General features: G+C 43.9%; 1 protein-coding gene across 1 annotated transcript in view; it reads right to left on the reverse strand.

Moving 5' to 3' along the window:
* plpp4 (phospholipid phosphatase 4) overlaps positions 1-13,534 on the reverse strand; it is a 261,325-nt gene that overhangs the window by 151,309 nt on the left and 96,482 nt on the right. Inside the window, exons 3-4 of the mRNA XM_041209895.1 lie at positions 9,419-9,509; positions 9,234-9,297 (exon numbers count right to left, since the gene is read on the reverse strand). Coding sequence (XP_041065829.1) covers positions 9,234-9,297; positions 9,419-9,509 — 155 coding nt within the window. The remainder of the gene's footprint in view (positions 1-9,233; positions 9,298-9,418; positions 9,510-13,534) is intronic.

Genomic DNA, 13,534 nt, shown 5'->3' on the forward strand with positions numbered 1-13,534 from the left:
TGGAGGCATTGGAGAGGGTGCAGAGGAGGTTTACCAGGATGCTGCCTGGTCTGGAGGTTATTAGCTATGAGGAGAGGTTGGAGAAACTCAGATTGTTCTCACTAGAGTGACGGAGATTGAGGGGTGACTTGATAGAAGTTTACAAAATTATGAGTGGCATGGACAGAGTGGATAGTCAGAAGCTTTTTCCCAGGGTGGAAGAGTCAATCACTAGGGGACATAGATTTAAGGTGAGAGGAGAAAACTATAGAGGAAATGTACGGGCCAAGTTTTTTATGCAGAGGGTATTGAGTGTCTGGAATTCGCTGCCCGAGAAGGTGTGGAAGCAGGTACGATAGTGGTGTTTAAGAGGCAGCTTGACAAATGAAAAGGATGGGAATAGAGGGATACGGATCCTGGAAGTGCAAAATGTTTTAGTTGACGGGCAATATGATCGGCGCAGGCTTGGAGGGCCGAAGGGCCTGTTCCTGTGCTGTACTTTTCTTTGTTCTTTGAATCTTAATAAAGGAAACTACGACGGTATAAGACGCGAATTGGCTATGATGGATTGGGAAACGTTACTTAAAGGGATGACGGTGGATAGGCAATGGCAAATGTTCAAAGACCGCATGGGTAAACGGCAACAATTGTTTATTCCTGTCTGGTGGAAAAGTAAAATAGGAAAGGTAGCCAAACCATGGCTTACAAGGGAAATTAGAGATAGTATTAGATCCAAGGAAGAGGCATACAAACTGGCCGGAAAAAACAACAGACCTGAGGATTGGGAGCACTTTAAAATTCAGCAAAGGAGGACCAAGGGATTACTTAAGAAGGGGAAAATAGAGTACGAGAGTCAGCTTGCGGGGAACATAAAAAATGACTGTAAAAGTTTCTATAGGTATGTGAAGAGAAAAAGATTGGTGAAGACAAAAGTAGGTCCCTTACAGTCTGAAACAGGGGAATTTATAATGGGGAACAAAGAAATGGCTGACCAACTAAATACATACTTCGGTTCTGTCTTCACAAAGGAGGACACTAATAACATACCAGAAATGTTGGGGAACACAAGGTTTAGTGAGAGGGAGGAACTGAAAGAAATCAGTATTAGTAGAGAAATTGATGGAATTGAAGGCCGATAAATCCCCAGCTTGATAATCTACATCCCAGAGTACTTAAGGAAGTGGCCCTAGAAATAGTGGATGCATTGGTGGTCATCTTCAGAGATTTTATAGACTCTGGAACAGTTCCTACAGATTGGAGGGTAGCTAATGTAAGCCCACTATTTAAAAAGGGAGGTAAAGAAAAAACAGTGAATTATAGACCAGTCAGCCTGACGTTGGTAGTGGGGAAAATTCTAGAGTCCATTATAAAAGATTTAATAGCTGAACACGTAGAAAACAGTGGCAGAATCGGACAGAGTCAGCATGAATTTACAAAAGGAAAATCATGCTTGACAAATCTACTGGAATTTTTTGAGAATGTAACTAATAGAGTTGATGAGGGGGAGCCAGTGGATGTGGTTTATTTGGTCTTTCAGAAGGCTTTCGACGAAGTTCCACATAAGAGATTAGTGTGTAAAGTTAAAGCACATGGGATTGGGGGTAGTGTATCGAGATGGATAGAAAATTGGTTGGCAGACAGGAAACAAAGAGTAGGAATAAACAGGTCTTTTTCCGAAAGGCAGGCAGTGACTAGTGGGGTACCCAGAGAATGGTGAGCCTGTGGAATTCGTGACCACAGAAAGTAGTTGAGGCCAAAACATTGTATGTTTCCAAGAAGGAGTTAGATATAGTTCTTGGGGCAAAAGGGAAAAAAAGGATATGGGGAGAAAGCAGGAGCAGGCTATTGAATTGGATGATCAGCCATGATCATAATGAATGGCGGAGCAGGCTCGAAGGGCCGAACGGCCTACTGCTCCTATTTTCTATGTTTCCATGTTTACACACACAAAGTGTGGTGAAGATGGTTGGTGAGCCACAAGCACAAATAGTTGCGCGGACATATGAGGTAGTGGCAATAATGGAGATGCTTAAAAAGGGTAAGGACTGATTGCTTAACAATCAGGGAAACAAAGTGTTCAGAAAAAGATAGAGAAGGGAAAAAGGGAGGTGGGGTGGCAGTACTGATTAGGAAAGATATGGTAGTATTAGAAAGAAAGTGTGCCCTTGAGCGGCAAGGACAGAGTTAGTTTGGTAAGAGTTGGGAAGCAAAAAAAGGGGATGATCAAGCCACTGGGGTATTCTAAAGGCTTCCAGATAGTGACAGTGAGAGAGGAGATTTGGTGCTGAGCTAGAGGGTGCCATCAACATACATATGGAAACTAACACTGTGTTTTTGGATAGTGTCACTGAGGGCAGAACGTAGTTATTTTTTGTTTATGGGAGCTGGGCATCATTGATAAGGCCAGCATTTGTTGCCCATCCCTAATTGCCCTTGAGAAGATGTTAGTGGGCTACCTTCTTGAACTGCTGAAGACCACGTGATGTAGGTACACCCACAGTGCTGTTAAGGAGGGAGTTCCAGGGTTTTGACCCAGTGACAGGGAAGGAACAGTGATATATTTCCAAGTCAGGATGGTGAGTGGCTTGGAGGAGAACTTCCAGGTAGTGGTGTTCCCTTGTATCTACTGCCCTTATCCTTGTAGGTGGCAATGGTCGTGGGTTTGGAAGGTGCTGTCAAAGGAGCCTTGGTGAGTCACTGCAGTTTATCTTGTAGGGACATCCCACGCTGAAAGGATATTGGAGGGGAAGGATCCAGTCCATGTTGAAACCAACGACATAGGAAAGAGTAGACAAGACATTCTATTTTGATAGTATTAGGAACCACGAGCTAAGTTAAAGGACAGGACTCCAAGAGTTGTAATCTCCGGATTATTACCACAGACACATGCAAATTGGCATAGGGATAAACAGGTTAGGAAGGTGAACACAAGGTTGAAGGAATGGTGTGGGAAAGAAGGAGTCCATTTCATGGAACACTGATGTCAGTACTGCGACAGGAAGGAACTCTACCACTGGGACAGGCTCCATCTGAACCGAGATGGGACTGGGAATTAGTGGAAAGGATAAATAGGGCAGCCACTCAGATTCAGAACAAGTGGGGAAGAGGGTTTAGGAGGAAGTGGAAGTAAAAATAATAATTTTTAAAAATGAAAGAGAGAGTAGAGTAACAGTCAGAAATTGTGCTTTATGCTTTACAGGTGAATGGAAAACTGAAAGTTATCAAACTAAATAAACCAGAAGACAGGAATAGGAAATGTCTGAGTAAAACAATTGAGGTGAAGAGCAGGTTAGGGTGTGTGGTCCAAATAAGCATTCTAAAGACAAACGCACAGAGTATAAGGAACAAATTGAATAAATTGCAGGCTCAAATTCAACTTGGAGGGTGTGACATGGGAGCCAGTACTGAAAGATGGATGCAAGATGGTCAGAATTGTGAACTAAACATACCAGGTTATAATGTCTATGGGAAAGATAAGAAAAATGGTCGAGATGGAGTAGTAGCATTAATTATTAAAGGTGAAGTCACTTCAATGATAAGACAAGATGTAATGAGAGGTAAGCAGGCTGTGGAGACTTGATAGGTACAATAAAGGAATGGAAAAGGTTTAAGACTTTAGTGGGAGTTGCGTAAAGGGCCCCTGGTAGTTGCCTTGAAGTGGCAAGTTGCACAAATGCAGGATCAGACAAGCATGTAGCAAAGGCAGGGCGGTTTTAAAGGGGATTTTAATTTGCATACAGATTGGGATAAACAGACTAACACCCTCACTGTCTCCTTCCCTACCCCACAGTCTCTTCCATCCCTGTATAGTCTCCCTCCCTTCTACCCTTAGCCTGCCTCCCATATCCAGCCTTTGCTCCACTCGACGCTCCCTTCCACCCTTTGCCTGCCTCCCCTGCCAGCCGCCGATCCACCCTTGCACCCTACCCCTGCCTCCTGTGCCCAGCCTTCATGCAGCTTGTCCTACTGGCACCTGATATGAGTCACATTGAGAATGGGTCCCCGAGAAGACAAAAGCAGCATCTACTGACCTCAAAGTTGTGGAAGTGATCAAGCTTGCCGGATGCATGCCAATTATATAGAGTCACAAAAGTGAAAGGGAATGTTCTAATTTCTCGCTGGTAGGGAACTTAATTTGGAGGGGAAATTAATTCCAGCAAGGTAGCTTTTTAATGAGCATGCATGACATGCTAATGCATGCAAATGGTGTTTGCGACATTGTACATCAGGAAAGCTCGACCTGCCTTTAACCTGTCTTGAAATTCCTGAGAACAGAATTCCTAAAGTTCATCCCGCTGTCGGGAAACTGATTTTTGACCTCACGAATAAATTAAGTTTCCCCTGCCAGCCAAGCTTCCCACTGCTGGCAGGACCAGAAAATTCCGCCTTTTAAAGCTCAACTTAGAATAATGACCCTGTCGAATATACTGGGGGAAGTTCTAACCCACAAGGACAGGTAAGTTTGGGGCAGCTGGTAAGTAATACATTTTTAAATCTCACACTGGACTCCAAACCGTATGCTTGAGGTTTTAACTGAAGCGGCTCAGTCAGTAAAAGGCTGCGTATCCCTTATGTAACAGGATTTTAATGTCTAACCAATGGCGATTGTGTTTCCCTGCACTTGGGAAAACTGTGGATAGAAGAGGTAAGAGGATGATTCATGAGAAAGTGCGTTTATTGCCCTCTTTGTGGGCCAGGATGAACAGGAGTATTACCCTCAGGCTCAACAAGCCTGAGTCTTTAAAAACCCTGTGATCTCCAGTTGCCCCCCCACCCCACCGTCCTTCCCAACCTCCCAGTACTTTCCAACTCATCCCATCCAGCCCCCGTCACCCCTATGATATCCTGTTTACCTGCAGCCCACTCATTGACTGCTTTGCACCCCCCGACAGTCAGTCAGCCTGTCAATCAGGGTGGCTATCAGGAGGGAAACCTGCTGAAAATTTTAGAAGATGCATTGCTGTTAGCTTCAGAAAGATGTCTGGGAATCTCTTACATCCAAGTTTCTTGTTGGAAATTCTTCTCTCCATGGCCCCCAGCAAATATCAGGACCTTTGACTATCATGTAATTTCTCATTATGGCTGCATCTACTTTAGACATAATCACGGTTTAGGACCAAGTCAGTTCATATAAATCACCTTCCTCCCTCTATCACTCAAATTATATTTTTTTCAGACTTGATTATTTGTTGAATGAAAATACTGATGGCTGCAGCCTAGTTGATATTTTTCTTCACTTTACAGCATTGAAAGAATATTAATTTACTCACCAAGATATTGGTAAAGTTATTGGACACTTAAAGGCTTACAAAAGTATTTGATAAAACTTTCATTTGCTACACAGGTAAAACACAAGTGATGAAAACCACACTAAAATAGATTACCATGTAACTTGCATGTAATGACATTGAAATTAAAATCTGACATTACACTTTTTGATCATTGTCTTCTCCAGGCAATAAAAAATATGTCCTTTTATATGCAGCCATTATTAGATTCTCAGCTTACAGCACTTTATAAAAGCCACTCTAGCCTAGCAGCAATAAAGTGCGTCCCAACCAGATCAATACTGTTTCAAGTTGTGGGGTTATCTGCCTTTTGGATGTCTGCCCACCAATGTTAACAACAATTCTTGCAAACACTTAGTTTGTTCTCTAACTTAAACCTCTCTTTACTTGAAGACCTGGTGTCAAAGGAGGGGGACTGCAGACAAAGGAAAAAGCAGACTTGCATTTATATAGCACCTTTCAAAGTGTCCCAAGGTACCTTACAGCCAATGAAGAACTTTTTGAAGCACTCTGGTAATGTAGGAAATGCAGCAGCCAATTTTCACATAGAAAGCTCCCACAAGCAGCAATGACATCATGATTACATAATCTGTTTTTTTTAGTGGTGCTGGTTGAAGGGCTATGAGAGTGCTAACTCTGATACTGTTGACACCTTCACAGAAAGTGAAATCAGAAACACATCTAAAGCTCAAGGCTAATATCACCTGCTTTCTGTCATGTTTTCACAGCCAATATATTAATTGGAACAAAGGTATACTTTGAGCCTCAAAAATATCACGCGCCATACTTTGTGGTGCCTCCTTTAAGTGTCTCTTGTAGGCAGCATTTTAGCATATGCTTATATTCTGTTTCCCCAAAGGCCCAGTAGAACAGTCTGTCAGTCAATATCAGTGATCCAGAGAAAGTCAGCACCTCACAATGTGCTGGATAATTCGCGCCAAATTTCACAAGTAACAACACAGTGCGACATGATCTGGATGATGTAGACAGTGAACTAAACATAGCAACAGGACAATAACATTACATTGGGCAAGTGATGGTGGCAAAGGAAGTGCAGGAAGCTTCTGACTGGAGTTTGCCTTCAGCTGCAGTGCTGAGGGCTGGTCAGCTGCTTTTGCAGGGCCCAACAGACTGCATGTGGTTGGTTTACCTCTCTCGCAGGCTTGTCCAACCTTTTCAATTTTTTTTCTCACTCAAGGGGCTGATGAGCAAAGTTTGGAAAGATGAGGTTTGGCACATTAAACATGAATTTCAAAACAAAGTTGAAGTATGAAGAAACGAAACAACTTGCTGAGAAAAAAAGAAAAGCAATGTCAAAGCAATAAATTGTTAATCTTAAAAAATGAGTAATTGATGAAAATGACCATTAACATGTGAGAGGGTGAGTGAGAGAGTCTGGCTCACTCCCAGTCTCAGGGGCCTCTCTCACTCACCCTCACCCCACCCACTGTGACAAGGGGTGTGAGTGTGCGTTGGTGTGTGAGGATGAGGTTGTTGAGCATCCTGAGACAGGGAGTGAGCCTCACACACGATCACTCTCACTCATGCACATGCGCTTTCTCTCTCCTGATAACCCACCCTCACCCCCACTGCCTGGCAGTCTCTCTCTCCACCCACCCCCCCACCCCTGTCGCCCAGCAGTCTCTCCCCCCAGTCCCCGCCACCGCCCAGCAATCCCTCTCCTGCCCACATCGCCCAGCAGTCTCCCTCCCCCCTGCCACCACCCAGCAGTCTCCCTCCCCACCACAATGCCCAGCAGTCTCTCTCCTCCCCACATCGCCCAGCAGTCTCCCTCCCCCCGACACCGCCCAGCAGTCTCTCTACCCCCCACATTGCCCAGCAGTCTCTCTCCTCACCGACACTGCCCAGCAGTCTCCCTCCCCCCGACACTGCCCGGCAGTCTCTCTTCCCCCTACACCGCCCGGCAGTCTCTCTTCCCCCTACACCGCCCGGCAGTCTCTCTTCCCCCTACACCGCCCGGCAGTCTCTCTCCCCCCTACACCGCCTGGCAGTCTCTCTCCCCCCTACACCGCCTGGCAGTCTCTCTCCTCCCCACACCACCTGGCAGTCTCTCGCCCCCCCCCACACCACCCGGCAGTCTCTCTCCCCCCTACACCGCCCGGCAGTCTCTCTCCCCCCTACACCGCCCAGCAGTCTCTCTCCCCCCGACACCGCCTGGCAATCTCTCTCCCCCACCCAAACTGCCCGGCAGTCTCTCTCCCCCCCAACACTGCCCGGCAGCCTCTCTCCCCCCTACACTGCCCGGCAGTCTCTCTCCCCCCTACACTGCCCGGCAGTCTCTCTCCCCCCTACACTGCCCGGCAGTCTCTCTCCCCCCTACACCTCCTGGCAGCCTCTCTCCCCCCAACTTCGCCTGGCAGTCTCTCTCCCCCAAGTTCGCCTAGCAGTCTCACTCCCTTTCTCTTGGTCTGTCTCCTGCACCTCTCTGAAAGGCTCTCTTCTTCCCAGCAGACACACCACTGCCCCCAGTGTTCGAGCCTCAGGCTGAATGAACATACTGTTAGCTACTCAATCCTCCAATCACAGACTGTTTCTCTCCCAAATTTGTGGCTGATAGGCTCACTAGTGACTGAAGGAGCAGCTCATTGCACCTCTTCCACTTACCAGCATTTTGAACACTGGCTCCGTGGGTCAGACAGAGAGGCTTAGTGGGCTGCATCAGGCCTGCAGGCAGGGGAATGGACAAGCCTGCTCTAGTGTCATCTGGCAGCTCTGCTTGGTTCCTTTTTTAAAATTCCTCCATTAAATAAGAGTGAGGAGTCACTGAAAGCAGTTCCCCTGGCTTAGCAACAATAAACAGTTAGTGTCAAGTCTCACTTCCGAATACACAAGAACCTTACTGGCTTTCAATATCCACTGGAAATGGTTGAGTTAAGTACACGGCAATGAGGTGCATGAAGCCAGTAACATTGCAAGCTCTCCTCTTAACTAGTGTTCAGATTTGCAATGAGCTGGATTCAATCTATGTACAAAAACACAACAACTGGTGACAAACGCAGCACAAGTTCCGAACGCTAGCTGCTCTCAGCAAGTGGGAAGCTACGTGTTCAGGAGCTCATAAAATTACTGCTCCTGACCAGTCAATTTCCACAAAGCAAAAAACCAATGTCAATTTCAAGGTTATCCCTAATACCAGAACATCTCCATTCAGGGACAACTAGAAAGAAAGCAGCTAACTAGAAACCAGGGACATATTTCCAATTTCTACTGTACACAGAAATTCAACACAAATCCATCTCCCGGCACAATCTCAATTTTGTTTTCAGGTAGGAGCATGTCACTGAATAAGAAAGGGCTTGAATGATAAAAATCTCACTCTACTACATCTCAATAAAGTCTGAAATAGCTCTTGTTAAAGGGGTTTTGCAGTCTCTATACTGAAAATTACAGAGCATAGAAATAATCAATGTTTGGAAGTCCTGTGTGGTCCTGTAGTGACATTTTTCTTAAAAGTAGTGGCCTATTTATGGACAGTATCCCCTCCCAACCTTCACATAACTCTGCACTTTGTCAATTTCTGGGGCATGTTCATATCCATTAACATCGCATGCAAAAACACAACCAGTTCAACCACATATTATGATCTCTTTGAAGTCAGTTGCCTCAAATTTGCTTATTTTCCATTATCCCTGATCTTTTGCACACAGTCTGAGTAAGGAGTCCTCTTGCATGATATTAATCTCTTAATTGTTCAAAAAAATCCACATGTCCAGCATTTTGATACCTTTGTCTGCCACACACATGACAATCTAGTTTATTATGGACTCTACTTATTAAATCCACTGAGGGGAAATGTGGTAGAATTTCCTGCTGACTCAAATATAATCTGGTTCTTTGTTTGTTTGGCTAACCTGGATCATTGATTTTGCTGAACCCAATGCTACATAATGCGATAGAATTCACAGTACTGCTAATCTTAACATGTACTAAACTATGACAACTTACCTTCCCACTATTAATTTAATCGTATTGGTAAAGATTCCATTCAGAGCAAGGGCCAGAGAAACAGCTAAATATTAAAAAAGAAACACAGGCATTATGTGATGCATTCAAACTAAAGCAGATAGAACAATACAAAAATACAAAAGTGAATTTGAAAAAAGGCAACATACACCGAGTGAATACTTTACCTAAACAGGCCTCCTTAATCTCTGTTTTATCTGTTCTTCGAATTATTTTGACCACAAAGATCACCGCCAGGGGTGTGAGGAATGAAATGGCCTGTGGAAACAGGTGCACAATAGGTATAGGCAGATTTAGAATTCCACCTACAGGATTAACACTGAATGCTGCAAATCACATACAATATCTGACATCTGATATCTGTTACTGGTGTCAACTGATGTCATCTAATGCACTCCTAGTGCTGTTGCTAAAGTAATTTAGATCTATAATAAAGGGCATGATAGGAAGAGTTAATTAAACAGCAAACTAAATAAATGTATCCATTCGTCATTCTTTTATATCCCATACATGACAGATGTAGAGTCTCTTCTGTGACTGTCACTCTACTGCTAATGCATGCTGCTTTTATTGTTTCAAACATTCTTCCACCTCAAGATAAATGGAGGTCACTGATGTCAGCACATTTACCAGTACATAATGATCCAACAATGACTTGTCCTCACTCAGTGTTAATTACATATAATTCACCAAGGAAAACGAGTCTCACTGAATGGATGTCAACAAGCGTTTTGTACATGGCATTTTTAGCTGCCATTGATGAGCTTCATGAGTTAGCAGTATTCAATATGAAAGATAAATACAGGAGAGATACACATGAAAATAAGGAAAGGAGGGAGTGATAACAAAGCTGAAATCCAATTACCATGTGCTAACAATTTATAAATTGCACAAAAAATTAAATGTGTATTGGTCTAACACCAAGATTAGATCTTTTAAAAAAGAAAGACATGGATTTATATAGCACCTTTCACAACTACAGGACACCCTAAAGCATTTTACAGCTAATGAATTGGTTTTGAAGTGTAGTCACTATTGTAATATAGGCAGCCAATTTGCACACAGCAAGCTCCCACAAACAGCAATGTGGTAACAATCAGATAATTTGCTTTTGTGATGCCAATTGAGGGGTAAATATTGGCCAGGATATCTGGAATAATTTCCCAGTTCTTTTTTGAAATAGTGCCATGGGATCTTTCATGTCCACTTGAGAGGGCAGGCCAGGCCAAGCCTCGGTTTAATTGCTCATCCAAAAGACAGTATTGCTGACAGTGCAGCACTCCCTCAGTACTGCTCATGTCCTGGAGTGGAAATTGAAGCCAGAACATTCTGACTCAGGTGATTCCTTCCTATATTTATATTACATTGGAGATTTTTAATTTAAGTCATTATATTTGATAGCTCTTTATCCATGGTCTATATCTAGCATCAGGTTAGAAGTGGGGATGTTCTTTGTTGATTGCACAATGTTCAGAGCTCCTCAGTCCAGTGTCCATATGCAGCAATGTATTCAGACTTGAGCTTATTAGTAGCAAGGAACATCCATGGCACACAAATGCCAGGCAATGACCCTTTCCAACAAGAGAGAATCTAACCATCTCCTTTGACATTACTATCACTGAATCCCACATTATCAACATCCAGGGGGTTACCATTGGCCAGAAACTGAACTGGTCCAGCCATGTAAATCCCGTGGCTACAAGAGCAGGTCAGAGGTTGGAAACTTTGAGGCAAGTAACTCATCACCTGACTCCCTAAAGCCATCTATAAGACACAAGTTAGGAGTGTGATGGAATACTCTCCACTTGCCTGGATGAGTGCAACTCTAACAACTCTCAAGAAGCTTGACGTCATCCAGAACAAAGCAACTTGCTTGATTGGCACTTCATCCAGAAACAATTCACTGCCTCTACCACCAACACACATGTGGCAGCAGTGTGTACCATCTACAAGATGCACTGCAGGAACTCATTAAACTGCTTTGACAGCACCTTCCAAACTTGTGACCTCTATCACCTAGGGCAAGGGCAGCAGGCGCAAGGGAATGCCATGACCTACAAATTCTCCTCCAAGCCACACACAATCCTGAGCTGGAATCTTATCACTGTTTCCTCACTGTTGTTGGGGTAAAATCCTGGAGGTATCTTCTCTTAAAATTATATTTTTATTTGTTAATTCCATGTCTTCCTCACAACCTTCAGTTGAAGGAAGACTTAAGGTGGATTTTAAGGGGATGCAGATCGCCTGCCCCTGCCCCCCCCAAGTCTAAAAGTCAGTCAGCATCCCACAAACCAGGAATCCAGCTGCCCCACAGCATAAATTCACTGGGGGCTGTGTTAATTAGTTGAGAGTGGGACTGACCCCATCAGGTAGGAAGTCCTGCCTGAAAAAGCTGTAGGGTTCTGTAGCCTCAGCAGTACCAGAAGAGAGTAGTGGCTACTGCTGGGACTACAACCAGTCACCATGAAGAAGTGAAGATGCAAGGATACTGGATGTAATGTAAGTCCAGGGATTATGGGTGGGGCACAGCTGCGAAACCCCAGCGAGTAGGGGAAGAACATTTAGGGGCCATGTAGAGAGGCCAGGGTGGGAGGCATAAAGGAGGAGGGTTCTATCTTTGGAGAGTGGGTCGGGTGGGGGGAGGGGTTGCCCCCGATGGGCACATGGCTCCCCCAAAAGAGGAACCCCTTCCTGCCCAACAGCAGCCCATGCAGTCTAAGCTGCCTGCCAGGCTGCTCGCCTTTCTTCTGTCTTCCCTATCAGGCCAAAAAATTACAGTAGAGGTAAAATGTGGCCCTTAAATTGCAGGTAATTGTTCACTTAAGGGCCTCAACAGGCCCAAGGAGGGCCGGCTGCCCAAAGTCTTACCTGCCCCCCCATAGTATGGGGAACAGGTTGGAGATGGGAGGGAAGGTGGCGAGCTGGCCATCCACTTTACGTGCTCCCTTGCCTCCTAATGTGCCACCGGGGTGCCATAAAATGTAGCCTTGCATTTATATAACACTTCTCATGACTACTGGATGTCTCAAAACACTTTACAGCCAATGAAGTACATTTGAAGTGTTATCTCTATTATAATGTGGGAAACACAACAGCCAATTTGGGCACAGCAAACTACCACAAACAGCAAAGTGATAATGACCAGATATTATGACTTTGTTATGTTCATTGAGGGCTAAATATTGGCCAAGGCACCAGAGATAACCCCCTGGCTCTTCTTCAAAATAGTGCCAAAGGATCTTTTACATCCACCAGATGGGACCCTCACTTTAACATCTCATCTGAAAGACAGCATCTCCAACAGTGCAGCAATCCTTCTGCACTGGAGCGTCAGCCTTGAATTTTGCACTCAAATCCTGGGGTGGGACTTGAACTCAGAAGCCTGTGATTTAGAGGTGAGAGTGCTACCAACAGAGCCACAGCTGAGATAGTTCAGTGTTAGTTATATCTTTTTTCATGTTAGGAGGCATAGCAGTGAGGTGTACCCTCTTTGATGGATCAAGGATACCGATGCTTTGCTATTATGAATAATGTCAAACATGTTTACTATCAGTGTATCCATGTATCCAGAGTATCTTTAAGATTGTATGAGAGTTAGGAATATAGGAAGTAGGAATTCTACGTTTTGAGATCCTGAGAAAAAGTGCAGGCAGAGGAGATTGAGTAATGAGTATTTATTTCAGCAGCACTCAATCTCGTGTTTAGGTTCATACTGTAACACGTTATACTTGATACAGAATGTAAAAAAAACATGTAAGACATATGTTAGAAACTTACTCTCCATCAAATTCTCCCTCTTCTTTATCAATATCAATTAGGTTAGTAATTTATTGTCTAGCTGTAAAGAAATATTTTCCACATTTCTAAATCCGGCATTGTATTATTTAGTATTAGTCTGTGTTAAAAGGTACTGAATGTTACATGCTTGAGTTTAGTTCCTATCTAGGTGAAAATAATGATTTGAGTCTGCAAATTAAAATTTGAGAATTATTTGTGTGATTACAGTTTTAAAAGTAAAAATTCTGTTAATAAAAAATTAATATTTTACACGTTGTAGATTAGCGTATGTAGTGAATCATTCATATAAGTATTCTAAGACAAGCACGGCTACAAGAGTGACTGTCTTATTTCCAGTTTTGGTTGCCACCTAATTGCAACTGAAGTCAGAACATCATACGATGAGAAGGGATGAAAGCTGAGACAAGGAATAATTCAATCTCAGTAGGAACACTGCAGCGAGAGAAAAAAAAAACTGTTCACGCTTCAGTCTCTGCTGCTCAGAG

This window comes from Carcharodon carcharias, chromosome 17 (genome assembly GCF_017639515.1).
Source record: "Carcharodon carcharias isolate sCarCar2 chromosome 17, sCarCar2.pri, whole genome shotgun sequence".
Classification (NCBI taxonomy): domain Eukaryota; kingdom Metazoa; phylum Chordata; class Chondrichthyes; order Lamniformes; family Lamnidae; genus Carcharodon; species Carcharodon carcharias.